The sequence below is a fragment of the Cebus imitator genome, unplaced genomic scaffold (assembly GCF_001604975.1).
Source record: "Cebus imitator isolate Cc_AM_T3 unplaced genomic scaffold, Cebus_imitator-1.0 Scaffold70, whole genome shotgun sequence".
NCBI classification, from domain to species: Eukaryota; Metazoa; Chordata; class Mammalia; order Primates; family Cebidae; genus Cebus; species Cebus imitator.
In genome coordinates this window covers 952,752-970,764 of record NW_016107385.1, presented here as the reverse complement: position 1 = coordinate 970,764, position 18,013 = coordinate 952,752, and the positions used below count along the sequence as shown (strand labels likewise).

General features: G+C 41.6%; 1 protein-coding gene across 4 annotated transcripts in view; it reads left to right on the top strand.

The window, feature by feature from the left end:
• The window catches only part of RASGRP1 (RAS guanyl releasing protein 1), a 76,554-nt gene that overhangs the window by 35,421 nt on the left and 23,120 nt on the right, over nt 1–18,013 (top strand). For all 4 annotated transcript variants that reach the window (XM_017530907.2, XM_017530908.2, XM_037739404.1 and 1 more), the window contains 6 exons: nt 1,533–1,638; nt 9,295–9,357; nt 10,255–10,386; nt 12,335–12,488; nt 16,045–16,218; nt 17,298–17,414. In XM_017530907.2, coding sequence (XP_017386396.1) covers nt 1,533–1,638; nt 9,295–9,357; nt 10,255–10,386; nt 12,335–12,488; nt 16,045–16,218; nt 17,298–17,414 — 746 coding nt within the window. The remainder of the gene's footprint in view (nt 1–1,532; nt 1,639–9,294; nt 9,358–10,254; nt 10,387–12,334; nt 12,489–16,044; nt 16,219–17,297; nt 17,415–18,013) is intronic.

Below are 18,013 nucleotides of genomic sequence, written 5' to 3'. Positions count from 1 at the left end.
GAGAGAGAGAGAGAGAGAGTGAGAGAGAGAGAGAGTAATTCTTAAGATGGCGTCACGCTGTTGCCCAGGCTGGAGTGCAGTGGTGTGATCATAGCTCACTGCAGCCTCAAACTCCTGGCCTCAAGCGATACTCCCATCTGGACCTCCCAAAGCACTGGGATTATAAGTGTAAGCCACTGTGCCCAGCCACTTGTATTTTCTCAATGAGCTCTGACTTCAGGTCATCATTTGAGGAGCCAAGACTTCTGAATCCTGAGCCCAAAATCACTGTGTTCTTCATACCATTTGGTACACTTGAAGCAGAATGGACATGATTACCCCTTTAATGTATTTTCAAGAGCAATTCAGATGACAAAACAGTTCCTGTATTTCTTTCATTTGATGCTCTTATCCTGAGTAATTCCAGTCTGGAACAGAATTCAGCTTATATAAATGAAGACACTGTCATGAAGGGACTGCTTACAGAGATCAGAGTGGAATTAAGAGATGAAACTATCAACAGTCAGGAGTCATTACCCACCTTGGGGCCACCGTGTCAAAGGAGATTAATAGTGTTAGATCCAATGAGAGCTGGTGCCATGAAGGGAGGACCAAGCAGCATGGTCATTCATTGAAGGGATATGTAGTCACTATCAGGGGAGTGGTGTCAGTGCAGAGAGGGAATGAAAAAGCAATATCCTGACTTCCCTCCACTCCCATCTCTTGCTGGTGCTTCCCAATGGCTAAGGCCAACTGGAAGCCGGCTGGCAAGTGAGTGGGCAGATATTTTTCATGGTGAAAGAATTGATCTGGCAGTGAATAGCCAGCACAGCTCCTAACATTTCATGCCAAAAATGTTGAAAAGATTTTGAAAACCTCTCCAAGGAGAATCTTTTTACCCAATGCCAGTGTATAAATGCATCTTATTTGGTGCCAGCTGGGATTTGGAAAACCTAGCTAACCGTGTTCTTTAGTACAAGTCATCATGAGTACTTGTAATCCACTTGCAACCTGAAAATGTAATGTTTGCCCATAGTCTTCCTTATTCCATCCAGAGGAATGTTAACCACACAACTGGAGATGCAAGTATTTCAGGGCCCCCACTTGCATGAGCCCCTTTCAAGGCCATGGTTGGGTCCTGGAAATGTATTCATATGGTCCTATGTTTTTGTAAAATTTGTAAAGATAAGATATTTTAACTGCAATCTATTAAAAACCAACTTTTTCACTCTGACCCTAGGGAGGTCTCTCCCTCACCAGTTGTATGAGAGTTATATAACTTTAGGCCCCACAAAACCTGGATCTGCTTCTGCTTTCAGTGGGACTCAAGTGTGCTGATGCAGATTTTATCCCTTTCCTGGTTTTACCACTGTGGAGAGGGGTCACTAATGAGCATCAGAATGGACATTCTGCATGGGGAGAATGGTGCTAGGGACAGTGGGAGAAAAGCACTGTGCTTGAAGGATTGCCCCTGAGTCATGGAGGGTTTGGTGTCTGCAGGTGACTCATTTCTCTCCAGGGCCTAACTCATGTGCTGCTCTCTATATTTTCAGATGCAGATGGAAACCTGTGTCGAAGTAACCAACTGTTGCAAGTCATGCTGACCATGCACCGAATTATCATCTCCTCCGCAGAACTGCTCCAAAAAGTTATCACCCTATATCCTTTTACATAGTGACCGGCAATCCCAAAATGGGAGCCACTAAACAAGCAGCTTGAAATTTGAAGTGTGCTTTTATTTTTATTGGTTCGGAATAACCCTGAGTGGTAAATAGCTTCATATGTCCTTTCAGGGGTATGGGTGCCTGTGTTGGTGGTGTATTCATGTATCCTCTGTTGGGAGGGGCAATGTTATTGATGCTGATTGCTCTGGGGGGTGGTCAAAGAAATCAGCATGCCAGCACAATCTTCTTCAGTCTTTTAAAAGTAAAAAATACTTTTTTTCTGTAGAGTGGTCAAAATAGATATTCATCCTGTGCAAATTGACAAAGGTGCAAGTATGACTCAAGGAAAAATTTCTTTCTGGCTTTCTTGTCCAATACTTCAACTTTCTCCAGTTTCTGAAGGAAGATTGCAGGCGCAGCGTCTGGAGAATCTGCTTGTGCCTTATTGCTTCAGGCAGGAGGATTGGCTATATGCCATGCAAAACCTACTGGATTTTAACCTTATAATGGGGTGTGAATCAAGTAGGGTGAAGAAAGTGCCTGCTTTCTTCTTCTCTCTGATGACACTATAAGCAGCAGCCCCCACAAAAGAGGAGTTGTAGGTGGAGTGAGACCGTTTAGCACCCAAGGTGCAGGTCCCTGGTACTGAGCGATGACTTGCAGCTGCTCTAATACTTTCCCACTCTCTTAACTCCCTGCATTTCATCTTATAGCACACAGAGAGAAGAAAAATCGTCAGGACTGAATCCCTTCTCTGTACCTACTCATGAATCTTTACCTCTCATTTGAAAGGAGGTGTTTTTCAGTAGCATACCAAGGGTGGAGCACTGGGAGAAGTGCATATAAATAACAGGTGCAGGTAGTAAGTGGGTGCCTCATCTGCAGAGAATTTTAAACCTTCATGAAACCAACTCAGCGTCTGCTTTTTATTGACTTGATGTACCAGTGATTGTAAACAATGTCAGTGATTAAATATTCCTCCCTAAAAACTTGTTTGTTGGCCTAGGGACTAAATTGTACCTGGGGTGGCTGAGCATGGTGGCGCACACCTATAATCTGAGCACTGTGGGAAGCCAAAGCAGGCAGATCACTTGAGGTCAAGAGTTCAAGACCAGTCTGGCAAACATGGTGAAACTCCTTCTCTACTAAAAATATGAAAATTAGTGGCTCACGCCTGTAATCCAAGCACTTTGGAGGCCAAGGCGGGTGGATCACCTGAGGTCGGGAGTTCAAGACCAGCTTGACCAGCATGGTGAAACCCTGTCTTAAAAAACACAAAAAGAAGCCGGGCGCGGTGGCTCACGCCTATAATCCTAGCTCTTTGGGAGGCTGAGGCGGGCGGATCACCTGAGGTCAGGAGTTCAAGACCAGCTTGACCAATATGGTGAAACCCCATCTTTAAAAAAAAAATAAAAAAATAAAAATTAAAATTAAAAAAGAAAATTAGCTGGGTGTGGTGACACATGCCTGTAATTCCAGCTACTCATGAGACTGAGGCAGGAGAATCACTTGAACCTGGGAAGTGGAGGTTGCAGTGAGCTGAAGTGAGACTCTGTCTCTAAAAAAATAAAATAAAATTACACCTTGGGGTTCCTGCCTTAGTGCACTACTGGGTGCCTACACAGTGGGGCAGAACCCCTCTCCTTTTCCCATGATTCCTCGTACTTCTCACAGAATCTTTCTCTACCAGCTGTCATGTCTCCTGTACTTTCAGACTCTACCTCTTCAATGGCATCTGCCCCTCAGCCTAAAACACATTCAAGTCTCCTCATCTAAAAATCAACTCCTAGCCCTGCCTCCCCTTCATTCCATTGTTCAGGTTAAAAATTTGATGTGAAAGCATCTTAAAATAGTCTGTAGTCACTGTCTCCAAACTCTTTACTCCTGCCTGCTTCATAACTGTGTTAAGTTGGCCCCCAGTATTCTAACTTTCCTCTGATGACATTAGTAACCTCCTAATTGAAAAGCCCAATGAGTTTTTCTCATCCTTATTTCCACTGACCTCCCAGAAGCATTGGGTGTGGCTGACAACCCCACTGTCCTCGCAGCTCTCCCTCCAGGGTTCCCAGAACTGCACCCTCCTGGCTTTCCTTCCTCTTGGGTTGTGCCTTGTCCAGCTTTTCATCCAGAGGCTTCTTTGAGCTCTTCTTACATCTGGTGGTGATGTTCTGGTTTTCCTCTCACTCAGCTTCCTTTCTGTGGGTGACTTTGCCCCAGAATTTCTACCACTGTTTCTACCATTCTTCTATGCTGATGGTGACTTTCAGGTCTCATTTCTCTGACTTAAACCTTTCCTTTTTTTTTTTTTTTTTTGGAGATTGGTGTGGGGAGAGAGGGTCTGACTATATTGCCTGGTCTGGTCTCAAACTCCTGGCATCAATTGATCCTCCCACCTCAGCCTCCCAAAGTGCTGGCATTACAGGCATGAGCCACTGCGCCTAGCCATCTAACCTAAACTGTTTTTCTTAGGTTTATACCAGTTTGTCCTGTGGACACTTAAGGCTTTAATATGATCATTAACTCACTGTCCCCACCCCCAGCCACTACCTCATTAATTCTGCTTTGACACCAGTACAACCATGTTTTGGCTAACTAGGATACATTCTGAGAAGTACATCATAGGTCGATTTTGTCATTATGCAAACACCATAGAGTGTACTTCCACAAACCTAGACGGCATAGGCTGCCACACACCCAGGCCAGATGGTACGGCCTATTGCTCCTAGGCTACAAACCTGTACAGCAGGTTACTGTACTGCATACTGTAGGCAATCATAGCACCATGGTATGTATTTATGTATCTCAACATAGAAAAAGTACAGTAGGCCAGGCGCGGTGGCTCACGCCTGTAATCCCAGCACTTTGGGAGGCCGAGGCGGGTGGATCACGAGGTCAAGAGATCGAGACCACCTGGTCAAAATGGTGAAACCCTGTCTCTACTAAAAATACAAAAAATTAGCTGGGCGTGATGGCGTGTGCCTGTAATCCCAGCTACTGAGGAGGTTGAGGCAGGAGAATTGCCTGAACCCAGGAGGCGGAGGTTGCGGTGAGCCGAGATTGCGCCATTGCACTCCAGCCTGGGTAACAAGAGCGAAACTCCGACTCAAAAAAAAAAAAAAGAAAAAGTACAGTAAAAATATGGTATAAAAAAGTAAAAAATGGCACACCTGTGTAGGGCACTTACTGTGAGTGGAGCCTGCAGGACTAGAAGTTGCTCTGGGTAGTCAGGGGTGAGTGGTGAGGGAATGTGATGGCGTAGGACATTGCTGTACACACTGTAGACTTTATACACACTGTATACTTAGGCTGTTCTAAATTGATAAAAAGTATTTTTCTTTCTTCAGTAATAAATTAGCTTACTCTGACTTTCTTTTATAAACTTCTTAATTTTTAAAACTTTTTGACTACACAGTGGACAGCTCTGCAAAAATATTTTCTTTATATTCTATAAGCTTTTTTTTCTGTTTTAAAAATGTTTAATTTTTGTTTATTTTCTTTTTAAACTTTGTTGTTAAAATCTAAGACACAAACACATACAGCAGCCTAGGCCTGTGTTGGGTCAGGATCATCAAGACATGACCTGGCATTAGGAATCTTTCAGCTTCATTGTCGTCTTATGGGACCACTGTCATGTATGTGGTCCATCACCCACCAGCATGTTATGCAGCACATGACTGTATTTTCATGTTCAACTTCAGTTAATAGTGTTAATATCTATTCTTGCCTAAACCAGTAACATCAGAAGCACTCTTGACTTCTCCCCTGCCTGTCACCTCCTACAGAGTCTGTCACCTGATCCCAGGGTTTCTACTTCAGAAATGAGTCTTGTCTGGTCTCTGCTCTCCATTCCCATGCCATGCCTTAGTTCATGGTCCTCTCCTGGACCACTGTCCCATGCCAGTCATTATATCTACATAGTTCCCTACCCTGCCTCGTGATAGCTGCCCTTGAAATTCTTTACTACAAGGCAAACTGGGCAGGCCATTGCTTCTGAGCCTCTGCAGACTACAGAGTTATTGTCAGCTCCTTGGCTTGCCAAGAAAAGGGCGTCCTCAGTCTGTCCCCAGTGAGTTTTTCCTGCTTCATTCTGTAGCTCTCTGAGAAACCCTTTCCCCTCCACACTGAACTTCTCAACACACTGGATGTAACGGGGCCTCTTATAATTCCTGGTCTTGAAAGCCGTTCTCCCCTCTTTGGTTAGCAAACTCTTTCAGGATCCTTCTGGGAAGCTTTTCCTGACTTCTACAGCCCTTCTCCTCTTTTAAAAATACTTCTAGTATTTTTAAATAGTATTCTTGATTGAAAATCTATTTAATTCCTTTGATTATAGTTTTGTATTGCTGAAGTCAAAGTGTGTTTCTCATATCTCCGGCCTGGATATAGTCTGCAATGAAAAACTCGCAGAAAATGTGAAGTGTTTTTATTCTGCCAGCTAAATAAATATATCTACATAAGCATCAGTCCTTAAGTTCTGCAATGTAATGCCTGTGTACTCTGGTCTCTGTAGATGACCGTCTCAGGTAAACTACAGAACCTTTGTGTCTAGCTGCTGTGATTTGAATTTGGATAATAATATAAAAGATTGCAGGGGTACTGAGAAATTGATTGCATTACAAGTTACTTAAAGATACAAATATATTTTTGTATTTTAAAAGTACATGTGCTCTATTGTAACTTACCTATTTGTGTGTCATCTCCCCAGCTAGAGTCTGTGTCTTTCAAGGGCAGGGAGCAAGGTTTGTTTATCTTTGTATCTAGAACTTAGCTTAGTGGCTGTTTCATGGTAGAACACAATAAATGTTGCATTACTATGGCTGCAACACATTGGGGTACTTTTTTATATTTACAAGAACTTTTATGTGTGATATCTGGGCTTTGCCCAGGTGAAGATGTAACCTGGGGTAGTGGAAAGGGATTCTGAGAGTATGACATAATACTCCTGTAATGGAAAGCCGGGTTAAACATTGAAGGCAAAATTATTTTCTTTCTTTACGCTTGGTTTCCCTGTTCTCTGACCTGGAAGTAATAGAATTTAAGCTCAGATGGTCTCCTGTTTGCCATTGTTAAAAGAAGGGAGGGATACATTTGAAAACATGCTTTGAATAGTTTAGATGCCTGAAAAGTACAGTCAGAACTATACTGGTACTTTGTAACCACAGTACTAGCTATGAAGAGAAGAAAAAGGTATGGGGTCTGAGGGTTCCAGCAAACACTGAAGTTTACCAAGATCAGCAGACGTCTCAGCCTCTTACTACTTAGCCTGCATGTGCTGGTGTTTGTTTCAGTTCCCAAATGAAGTGAGAAAGTGGGTGCCCTGCCTCCCTGTGGGGGCAGCCTTTGCCACCATGGCATAGGGGCTCTGAGGACCTCTGAATGGCATTCTGAATGGTCCCAAGGCTTAGCACGTATGTGTGGACTGCCTGGATTTACACCATTGATGCTGTGCTACATGCAGCCAACGTGCAATGTCAGAATATACTTTTGAAGGGAAGGATAAGGAGCCACTGGGAGAAGGTGATTGATTTGATGTTGATTTGATGTATCTACTTAGCTTTAAAACAGAAGTGTGGTTTTCGTGCCTTCCCTTTTAAAATAAAAGAATAAAAATTTCAACAAGTAGAACAAATGATAAAAATATAAAATCTGAGAGGTATTTATCTATGTGCCTTATGCCTGAATCTCTTTGCATCGAAGTGATGCATTGTTTTAGTGGCATGGCATAAAGAAACATAAAGCCCTCTCATTCTCACTTCTCCCTTTCCACCCAAAGAAAGGCAGGCAGAAAAACTGTCTACTTCCTGAAGTTTGCCAGTTGTCTGCCCTTATTTTTATGTCAATTACTTTGGTTGATATGTAGGGTTTTGTGGCTTTTTGTTTTGTTTTGGTGCTCTGATCGAAAGGACAGATTTTATAGGCAGTCAATGTGTTAAAATCTGATTTTTAAAACTAGAAGTCATTTTATTAAAATTACAAATTTTATAACCATAGTTCTTGTTTAGGGCTTCAAGATTAGCTTACAAATCTTACTGTTTCTGTAAGTGTAGCATGTTTCAGCAAACATTTTTAAGGGACCTTGAAAAATGTTTGGTTAATTTGAATAATGTTAATTAAATATTTCCAATGGTTTTAAACTACAATTCTGCATTTTATATCTTAATTTTTAAGTGCTTCAGAGACCTCCCTGAATTCTAAATAGTTTTTTAATAACTCTAATAGATTAAATTTATAAACAGTAAAGCTAACATTATCTTGGATGTTCCAAAGCTATGCATAAACTTAATAAGTTTTCAATTTAAAACCACAAGTCTAAAGCACTTAGTTATATTGCAAATTGAAGTTTCAAGGCCATCATTCTAATGGGCTTTTAAACATTACAAGCATATACAATTTCAAAATGCACAAAATGATTCCTTCCTAACAAAAAAGATCAGTACTGTGATTTTTACTGTCTTTTACTTTTCTATATTTAACTCTAAATTTTCCAAAGGTTAAAATATATACACCCACAGAAGGAAGACCACTCCTGTCCCAGTTAATTAAGATTTTTGCTGGGTTGTTCACTGGATTCCTCTCACGAGCCCAGCTGGAATTCACTGAACCCTATGTTGGAGTCATTATCCACAGTTTTTAGAAGGAAAAGAAGGCATGACCTTTACAGGCACACAGCCTGCATCGCCTGATGCCACCGTCTGTTGATGGGAAACAGCAGGACTTACTCAGGCTCATCACTGGAGTTCTCATTTCTTTGACTCTTCAAATAAATGAATTATTTTTTTTCCATTTATCTTTAAAGACGTGAACTTGGTGAGATCTTGCTGTTCTTTCATATTCTTGGAATGTTCAGAATGAAAAGGATCCTTGAGGTGATGTCCAGTTGTATTTTAGATTATTCATATGGTTTGTCCGACTTGTCATTACAATTTATTAGGTCAGTCTACTGACATCCTCTAGGTGGATATATTGTCACTTTCATATTATTGTTCTTCATTATCATGACATATCCACATATATATTTCTTCCTCTTCTTATTCACTGCATGCATGTGTATCAGGTATGAGAAACATTTTAAAAGGTAAATGGGGCTGCTTTTTTTTTTTTTTTCCTGCTTCGTTTTTCCTTCATAGGGGCTGCTTTTTTAAAAAACTTCTTTCAGTTGGGCTTCTAGTCTTTTGGGCACAGGCAAGGGGTCATTTGCCCCATCTTCACTTTTTATAAGTCACTTGTCCTGGGACCTGTTTACATGATTAACTTTTTTAAAAAATATGTATTTTATTGCATTTTAGGTTTTGGGGTACATGTGAAGAACATGCAGGATTGTTGCATAGGCACATACATGGCAATGTGCTTTGCTGCCTTCCTCCGCATTAGCAAACGATTAACTTCTTAGTTCTGCAATGCTGCTGGCTCCTTCCATAAGCCAGGTCGACATGGGCTGGAGAGGAAATCACCGTCATCCCCCTTCTAGGTGATAATATGCATACAGCTCTACATATCAAGTTGGTTTTTATCCTTTGGCCAGAAAGATAAAGCATCACATTTTCAGTTTTTAGAAAAAATATTTTGGGAGGTAGTTGCAGCAAATACTTGCAAAGATGAAAAGTCGTTTGGTTTCTGTAACAGAGGTCTCCATTTCCCTTAACCACAGCCCTACCTATAAGGATGCTTTGGCAAAGAATTCACCAGGACTTTGCCTGAAGATCTGCTATTTTGTAAGGTAATGTTTCCCTGTGTGTTTCAAGACTTTGTGGAGCAAGGTGAAATGAAAGGTGAAGCAAGGGACTTTCCCTGCTTTTTTTTTCCTGATGGCTGCAGAACACCTTTGGACAGACAGAAAAGGGTAGTCCTTAATACTGGAAATTCCTCAACACAACACAGCGAATTTTCTCTGGTGTACCTGAGCTTAATTATTTTCTACCAACCTTTTTTCAGTCTTTGGTATCAAATGACATAAAGGAGGGAATACAGAAATAATGAATGATCTCTTTGTTACTTTATTTTTATTCTTAATTATACAAGTAATATAGCTCATTATAGAACACTTTTTAAAATGCAGAAAATAATATAACTATAATAATGATCATTCATGTCCAGTTACCCATTTTGGTGTATTTCCTTTGTCTTGTTTTCATGCCAATTTTTTGAGATGAAAATATATATAAGGCTTGATACCCAAAATTTTCACTTAACTTTATAGCATGAGAATCTTCTCTAGTCATTAAAGACTTTTTGTAAACATCATTTTTAATAGCGATGTAATAGTCTAATATAAAGCATAACCTATGAATAGACTGCCTCATTTTGGACATTTGGTTTATCTATAGTTCTCTCCTTTATCATTATCTCTGACCCACATGATTGTGCCTGAATCTTTATCATGCTCCTTTGATTATGATATGCCTTATCCATTTTATGTGGAGGGAAAGAAGATTTCCAATCGATGGGGTTTCTTCCCTCCCTGCTCCCACCCCAGCTCCTTCAATGTACTAATAGACAAATTAGACTTTGTCTTTTTCTGAGTTATCTTTGTGGCAGTAAATTCCTTTGGGGACCCACCAAATCGTGAGTCCTTGGTGTCAGTTTTGGATTGTGTTTTTTAATCCCCTCCTTGTAGGTATTGGATAACAGAATTCTGGGTCATGTTTAAAATGGATGCCAGCTTGACAGACACTATGGAGGAGTTTCAGGAACTGGTGAAAGCTAAGGGTGAGGAGTTACACTGCCACCTGATTGACACAACTCAAATGTGAGTGTCAAGGTTTTGACTTACCTTTCAAAACCACCTCCCTCCTGTAATATAATCCCAGCTGCTTGCTATGTTTCTGACCCCCCGCGGTGACTGCCGTTCTCTTTCACCACTCTGAAAAGCCCCTCAACTAGGCAGGTTCAAATTGCCTCACCAAAGTGAAAGCTTGGCATTTAACAGAAAAGCAGAGGCGCCTCATGGTGATGAAGTGGTTGGTGACTTATATGCAAGAGCAGAAAAAGTCCCAGTCAGAAAGAAATCAGTCAGCAAGATATTGACTAAAATTAATCCAGATCATGAGAAACTGAAAGTGCAAATGACGGAACTCACGCTTAATGCCAGGAGGCACCCCTGAACTTGTAAATGGGGACGGGACTGCTAAAAAATGTATTCAGGAGAGGGCTTATAACATACATGAATGTCTGTAAAAGACACTTAGATTTCCAGAGCTGGATGGGATCCCAGGAATGTTTTAACTCATTCCTTGGAGTTCATATTTATAAGACTGACCCATTTTGGGAAAATGAGTGCCTTTCCTAATTAGCGGGAGGGGAATCATGCATTCTGTATGCTAAGGTTTTCACAGTGTGGCTGCTTTATTTTTAAACAGTCCTAATCCCTAAGAAATAGAATTCTGGAACTGATACATATATTCTAGAGATCATTTCATCCAACATCCTAATTTTTCTGACTGGGAAATTGAGGCTCAGCAAGAAGGTGACTCATCTGGGGTCCAGCTAGTTAAGCTGGTGACAGAGCAGTAGCTAGCCTCTGAGGCCCTGTGCATGGTGCACTATAGCCATGCAGAAGTGACTTCAAGATCGCATTCCAGAGCCCCAAGTAAGTCTGTTTATCAGTTTGGATTCTCTCTACTTCCCTGCTTAGAATTACATAACTTGAAAGGTAAGAGATTATTCGAAGTAATAGTTTCTTCATTTTAAAGATGAAATTAGAGCCCAGGGCACTTCTCAACCCCAGGTCTCCTTGTCCCAGTATTTCCTAGCTGACTTTTCTTGGTGAAAATTTTCAACAGTATATTCTGTGGGAATTTTTAGTCTGTGAGATATCATTTGTCCAGATATAATTGAGGAATAATGGGTTAAACGTTACCTTTGCAGTGCTTTTTGGAGTGTATAATATGCTCAGTGGCCAAAGAGGCTACAGAATTGATAGCACTTCCCAAGCTCATTGACCACAGCATGCTTTTATCAAGAGACAAAGTTCCCAGGAATACCAGTTTGGAAAAGACAGGCAACCTGCTGTCTTTCAAAACGGCACTGCTTCCCTTTGCTTGTTTGGTGAAGGAAATTGAATAAGAAACACACGGATTGCTTACAAGAAAATACGGGGGCAGAGAAGACTCTAGGGTCAGCTAGGCTTCCTTGGTCATTTCAGTAGCTGAGGGGACATTTGAGGAAAATGACACAACTCTGCCAAAAGTGACCACATGTTTGTACAGGTGATTCCCTCTACCTTTACGACATCTTCTCTCTGTGGTTCTTTGAGCTTTCTTCCTGGCATGAAAACTGTCTCACTAACCTTGGGATTTCCAACCAGATAGAGTCCCTATCATTCACATGCAAATGAAGGAACACACAAGCGGAATGGAGGGAGCAGGCACACCAGAAGACACACAAAGCAGCCGGGACCAAAAGCAAGGAAACTGACCGATACCTCAGACTCTTTCCTTCCTACTGCCTGAAAGTAAAACTCATTTATCCTGTACCCCACTGTACATTTAAAAGGCTCATTGAAAGCTGGCAAGACCTCTTGGTTGCTGCCATGGAAAAAAGTGATAATGAGAAACTCTATGAATGCACTCTTTTGGTCAAGGAAAGTCAGCTAATGGCATTTTGTATATTCTTGTGAGAAATGTTAATGGATTTACTGGCAAGAAGCAATTTATTCATTTTCCCTGTTTTTTCCCTTTCACCTTTACCCACAAAAGCAATGCCCGTGACTGGTCCAGGAAACTTACTCAACGGATAAAATCAAACACCAGCAAGAAACGGAAAGTCTCCCTGCTCTTTGACCATCTGGAACCAGAAGAGCTGTCCGAGCATCTCACCTACCTTGAGTTCAAGTCCTTCCGAAGGATATCAGTATGTACCGAGGGGCAGGAGAAAAATTTCCCCTGGGATAGTTCTGAAAATAAGATGAAAATTCAACAGCCCATCCACTTCATAACCTTAGAGGCCTCCTCAGTATTGGCAGGCTTTCCTGCCAGACATCAGAGAGTCTGGAAAATCAGTACCATCTGAATTCCTTTGGTTGTGCCTCCTGTGCTTCTCCCATCTCCCTTCCTCCGTGCCCCCACCCCATACCATCCCTCCACTCACTCAAGCTACCATACTGTGGGGACACGACACGCACGCGCGCGCGTGCACACACACACACACACACACTTCTCATACCCCTGATAATCATTAGGCTTCAAAAACTCTTTTTTAATTTTCCTCAAAAAAAAGGGGGAGGTGGGGGCGGTGGAGAGGATATGTCCTCTCAGAGTTTGAATTCATTCTAGGGTAAGCTTTGAATGGCTCTGGGAAATCCCAAAGTAAAGTAGATTCTACTGGCCTAGCCCAAAACATACCTAAATCCTTGAAGTGGTTCTGGCTCAGAAGTCACCATGATTCTAGAGGTAAGCTGTGCTGACCCAAACCTTACGATTGGGGCAACTGAGCAGAGGCAAAGGGAGAGAGATGTCAGTTGATTATCAGGGACAGAAAGAATACACAGGTGCAACCTATCCTCACTGCAGTCCTTGAAACTCCATATGTGATCCCAAAGAATATTAGTTCTATACAAGAACACTGGTCAACATGTCAGATGTCAACAGCCCCTCACTGGCCAATATGGTTTCCTGGGAAGTGAAACCCTTATTCCACTTAGCCCCCACCCCTACCAACAAATACCGTCTTCACCTTTGTGCTAAAAATAGAGAACACCTAGTTTCTGGGGTCATTTATTAAAATGACTGGTATTCTCCTGGTGAGGGAATGGAGGCCCAGAGGGCTGACTTAAACAAGGTCAGCACAGCTGATCACAGTCACAGCTGGGGCTAGGACTACATGCCTCTCTTGGTCACTCAGCACCCATTTATTGAGTTCAGTTGTGTCTGGAAGGAGACCTGCAAATCGGGTCACAAAGGTTATTTCACATTTTCATTCATAATGCTGACATCCCTTCTGTTTTCACACAGCTGTTTGGCTAGTCAGCCAGGAAACTCCCAGCTTCCATTTGGAAATAACTTTTCCAAGCATTAACTCTCCAGTCTCTGTCCCCCTCAGTATCCCAGACCCACATTGAAAGGCTCCACCTGGGGAGTTCCCATTGGCAGTACCTGCCCAGTCACCGGGGCAGGACAGCAGTCAGAGCTAACAGCCACTGAAAAAAGCCATTTATCACACAGGAAATCTGAGCTCTGCAGGCGTCAAACTGGCAGGGCTGCTTGGTCAGGCCTGCAGGATGTCTGCTTGATGCCAGTGCTCACATCAGTGGAGGCAGAAGTGAAAAATCAGTGCAGAACAAGGAATCCCAGCCAGTGTCCCCAGGGGTTGAGCAGTGCTCTATTTGCAAGTGAAAACATCAGTTTCAACCTTTATTTATTTTGAACGGTATGGTCCCTTCATAGAAGACTATTTCAGGAAATTTTATTTGTTTTTCCTGTACAGTGCTAAACAGTTTTACCAAACACAAATTTTATCTTCAACATGAGGTTGGAGGGAAATTTATCTCTGCTGTGAATTTAAAGACATTTGATATTTTCTGTTTATTACAAAGCTTTGGGGGCAGTGAGGATGTTACCGGGATAATTCTTTAAAAAAAAAAGAAGTGGATTTAATGTTACATTTATAGTGAGAGGTGTATATTAAATATATTCATTGGAATATACTAATCGAATGAATGTGTTCAAAATACATGCATTCAATGAGTTGTGACTACTTTCTTTTAGAACCATTAAGATGTTTGCTTTATATGTCTGTCTTAATTTTGGTTCTCCTCATAGGTTTTCCACCCATCAGCAGTCATAGCACAATAAAGTGGCTTAATTTGTGACTATTTTATTGGGTTGTGAATTCTCATCTGTATATTTACTACTTAGGCAGGACTAAGGTGTACTGTAGTAGCAACCCCCCATCCACCCACCTCCTGCACAGTCTCAGTGGCTTAACTAAGCAAAAGTTTATTTTTCACTCACACTGCGTGAGTGTGAGCAGAGGCTGATCAGAGTTCCCCAGGAACCCAGATCCAGGAGGCTTCATCTTGTCAGGAATTTCCATGATCTCTGCAGCATTGGGAAGGCAACATGGCAGATCATTCACTGGGTCTTACATGTTTCCCTCCAAAATTACGTCATGTCTACTCAACATTCTTCTGGGTGATCTGTGTCATATGTTCACATCTTCTTTCAAAGGGAAGAGTTCAGAAGGGAAAAGTTGGAAATAATTGGGAAACAGCACCAAAGACTTCCATAGTAATGTTGAAGAAGAACAGACTGTGCCTCCCTCTTGATTATACAATTTGAGCAGAGGGATTCTCGTGACAGGGACACAATAGCTACAAACATCACATAGACTAGATTTTTATAGACTGGTGGATTCCAGTACTAGGAGGCATTGCATCTCTCTCCCTTTCTTGTGGCTGATCTGTGGACCACCTTCTAGATCAGTGCTTTCTTAGAATCACCTAAAGTATTTGTTTAACACAGTGGTTTCTGGACCAAACCCAGACATTCTCATTACCTGAATCTGAATCTGGGGTTAGGCTTGGAGAGCTATATTTTAATATACCATTAGTTAGCATCAGAGCAGATGATCCAAAGTCAGAGCTGTTGACTTTGAGAAACACTGGTCTAGACCATCCAGAGTTGGAGAAAGATATTAAGTGTAATCTTTTATTTATTTTATTCCACCTTTACCAGACTCTTATTTTTGAGGGTAAGGACATGGTCTTAGTTTTATACGTGCTGTTTCACTGTCAGCCATAGTCAATGCTATTGTCAAGTTGGGAAACCATGTCAGCAAACATACAGCTAACCAAGTTTCATGTGCTCCATTTGCTTCTGCTCAAGTTGGTGAGAAGAACGAAATACAAACAGGCTTGTATTGGCATGAGGTTCATAACTACTCCATTAGTACCACCTAACATATATGTAGGACTTTAAAAAGTTAAAGCTTCCACACTTTTTCTTCTTTGATCTTCATAACAATTCTACATCCTAGATAGGGCAGATTTTACAATCACATTTTTTAAGGTAAGAAAGCAGCTGGGGAGAGAGAGATTTGTTTTTGTGAGGGGAATTACCTTTTATTCCCTTAACTTTAGCAGCAAAACTGATCTTTATTCTGTACTGTATTCTTTAGAATTTAGAACAGTTAGTAACAAGATCTACTGAAATACAGTATTTGGATTAAGTAATGTGTCTACACATCCACTTATGCCTAATGACTTTCAATGTAGAGATCACGCTGTGGGTAGAAGAAGAAAGACTTTCCTCCCATCATTCTTGGCCAAGATCAGAAGAGGGCCAGGAGCTCCTCTGCCTCATTGTAGTTCCCAGTCATCAACTGAGACCTGACTTGCCCCTTAAATCTTCTGGAATACCAGAGTACAGTACTGATGTTTGTTTGTTTGTTTTCTTTTCTTTTCCTTCAGTTTTCTGATTATCAGAATTACCTCGTAAACAGCTGTGTGAAAGAAAACCCCACGATGGAGCGATCTATTGCTCTGTGCAATGGCATCTCCCAGTGGGTACAACTGATGGTTCTCAGCCGCCCCACCCCGCAGCTCCGAGCGGAAGTCTTCATCAAGTTCATCCAGGTGGCTCAGGTGAATAACTAGTTTACAACTTTTGGCTTGGGCTATGAGGTCAACTTTCTATCCACTTTTCCTCCAGCTTAGTCTATTAATTAGAGCTGTTTTTTCCCTTCTGAACCATGGCAGGGGGTGGGGTGGTTTATGTGCCTTCAACCAGATCTTGATATGGTGACTTGTCTATTCTTCCTTACAAGGAAAATGTGGAGGGGGGCCATATAGGCTATATCAGGGGTTAAGGTACAGTTGTAGATCTGTTTTGATCTTTCACATTTTTCAAAAGATGCTTACCAGCCTACATTATTTTTCCGAGTCTGGCCCAGATAGCAAAGGAAAGGGCAATTGTAAGATTTGCCAGAGCTGGACCAGCCTGGATTGTCTTAGGTCTCTGAGCCCATGCCATGCTGAATGGCTGCATTTAATGTTTGAAGGGCAGAGCTGAAGCATTTTATAGGAGGAAAACAGGTACTATGAACCCATATTTGAAGTTCCCCAGAGATTCTAGCTTCTCTGTCCCAGTTACTGTCCTACATACGTACTGGCATTGCATAGGAAAATAAGACGATGTCCTTACCCTCAAAAATAAAAGTCTGGTAAAGGTGGAATAAAATAAATAAAAGATTATACTTAATAATATCTTTCTCCAACTCTGGATGGTCTAGACCAGTGTTTCTCAAAGTCAACAGCTCTGACTTTGGATCATCTGCTCTGATGCTAACTAATGGTATATTAAAATATAGCTCTCCAAGCCTAACCCCAGATTCAGATTCAGGTAATGAGAATGTCTGGGTTTGGTCCAGAAACCACTGTGTTAAACAGATACTTTAGGTGATTCTAAGAAAGCACTGATCTAGAAGGTGGTCCACAGATCAGCCACAAGAAAGGGAGAGAGATGTAATGCCTCCTAGTATTGGAATCCACCAATTTGAATTAAGCTGAAGGGAAGAAATGGACAAGAAATTGCAATGCCTCATAACTAGTCTTCAAGCAGTGGAAGGGAGACTCAACGGCAAAGAGACGAGAGGCAGCCTCTAAGCTCTCCATGTAACTGACATGTACAGTGACTCTGCTGTCATCTGTCTTCTGTGTCACAGAAGCTCCACCAACTACAGAACTTCAATACACTGATGGCGGTGATAGGCGGGCTGTGTCACAGCTCAATCTCAAGGCTCAAGGAGACAAGTTCGCATGTCCCAAATGAAATCAATAAGGTCAGTGCTACTGTCTTCTCTGGGGCCCTTAGCAGCATTGTCAGAATGCATGCCAACATTTTCTACTTGGAGGGCAACCCAGAGAACATTTCCAAACCACACCATCCCTTGTCAACTGGGCTGTGGCAGGGAGGCAAACCTTAAGGGAACCCATAGGATGGGGAAGTCACATTTTTGAGAGTAACCGTTTTGTCTGGCCTAAGACAGTGTCACTGCAAACATTCCTGCTGGACCAGTTGAAACAATGTGTGCCTCTTCCCATGTTCATAGGCCACTGAATATTCAGAGTTTAACACTGATTCCCTCACTCCAGCTATTTGCTCTAAAATGTGTTTTCAAAAGGAATAGTGGTTCAGTTGACCATAGGTCAGTTTGCCCATTGAGTATAGTTATATAGTGATACGTTAAAAACCTAGCTATCCAGAACCCTTGGAGAATGATAGTTTAATTTTACCAGATAATTGGATATGAGTACTTCACATACCATTTTGTAATATATAGTGTTTTATTAATATTTTTCTTAAATGTCCCGTGCATTTTCCTGCATTACTAGATTTTATAAAATATACTTTAATCTTTTATGACATAGGGCTGTTTTG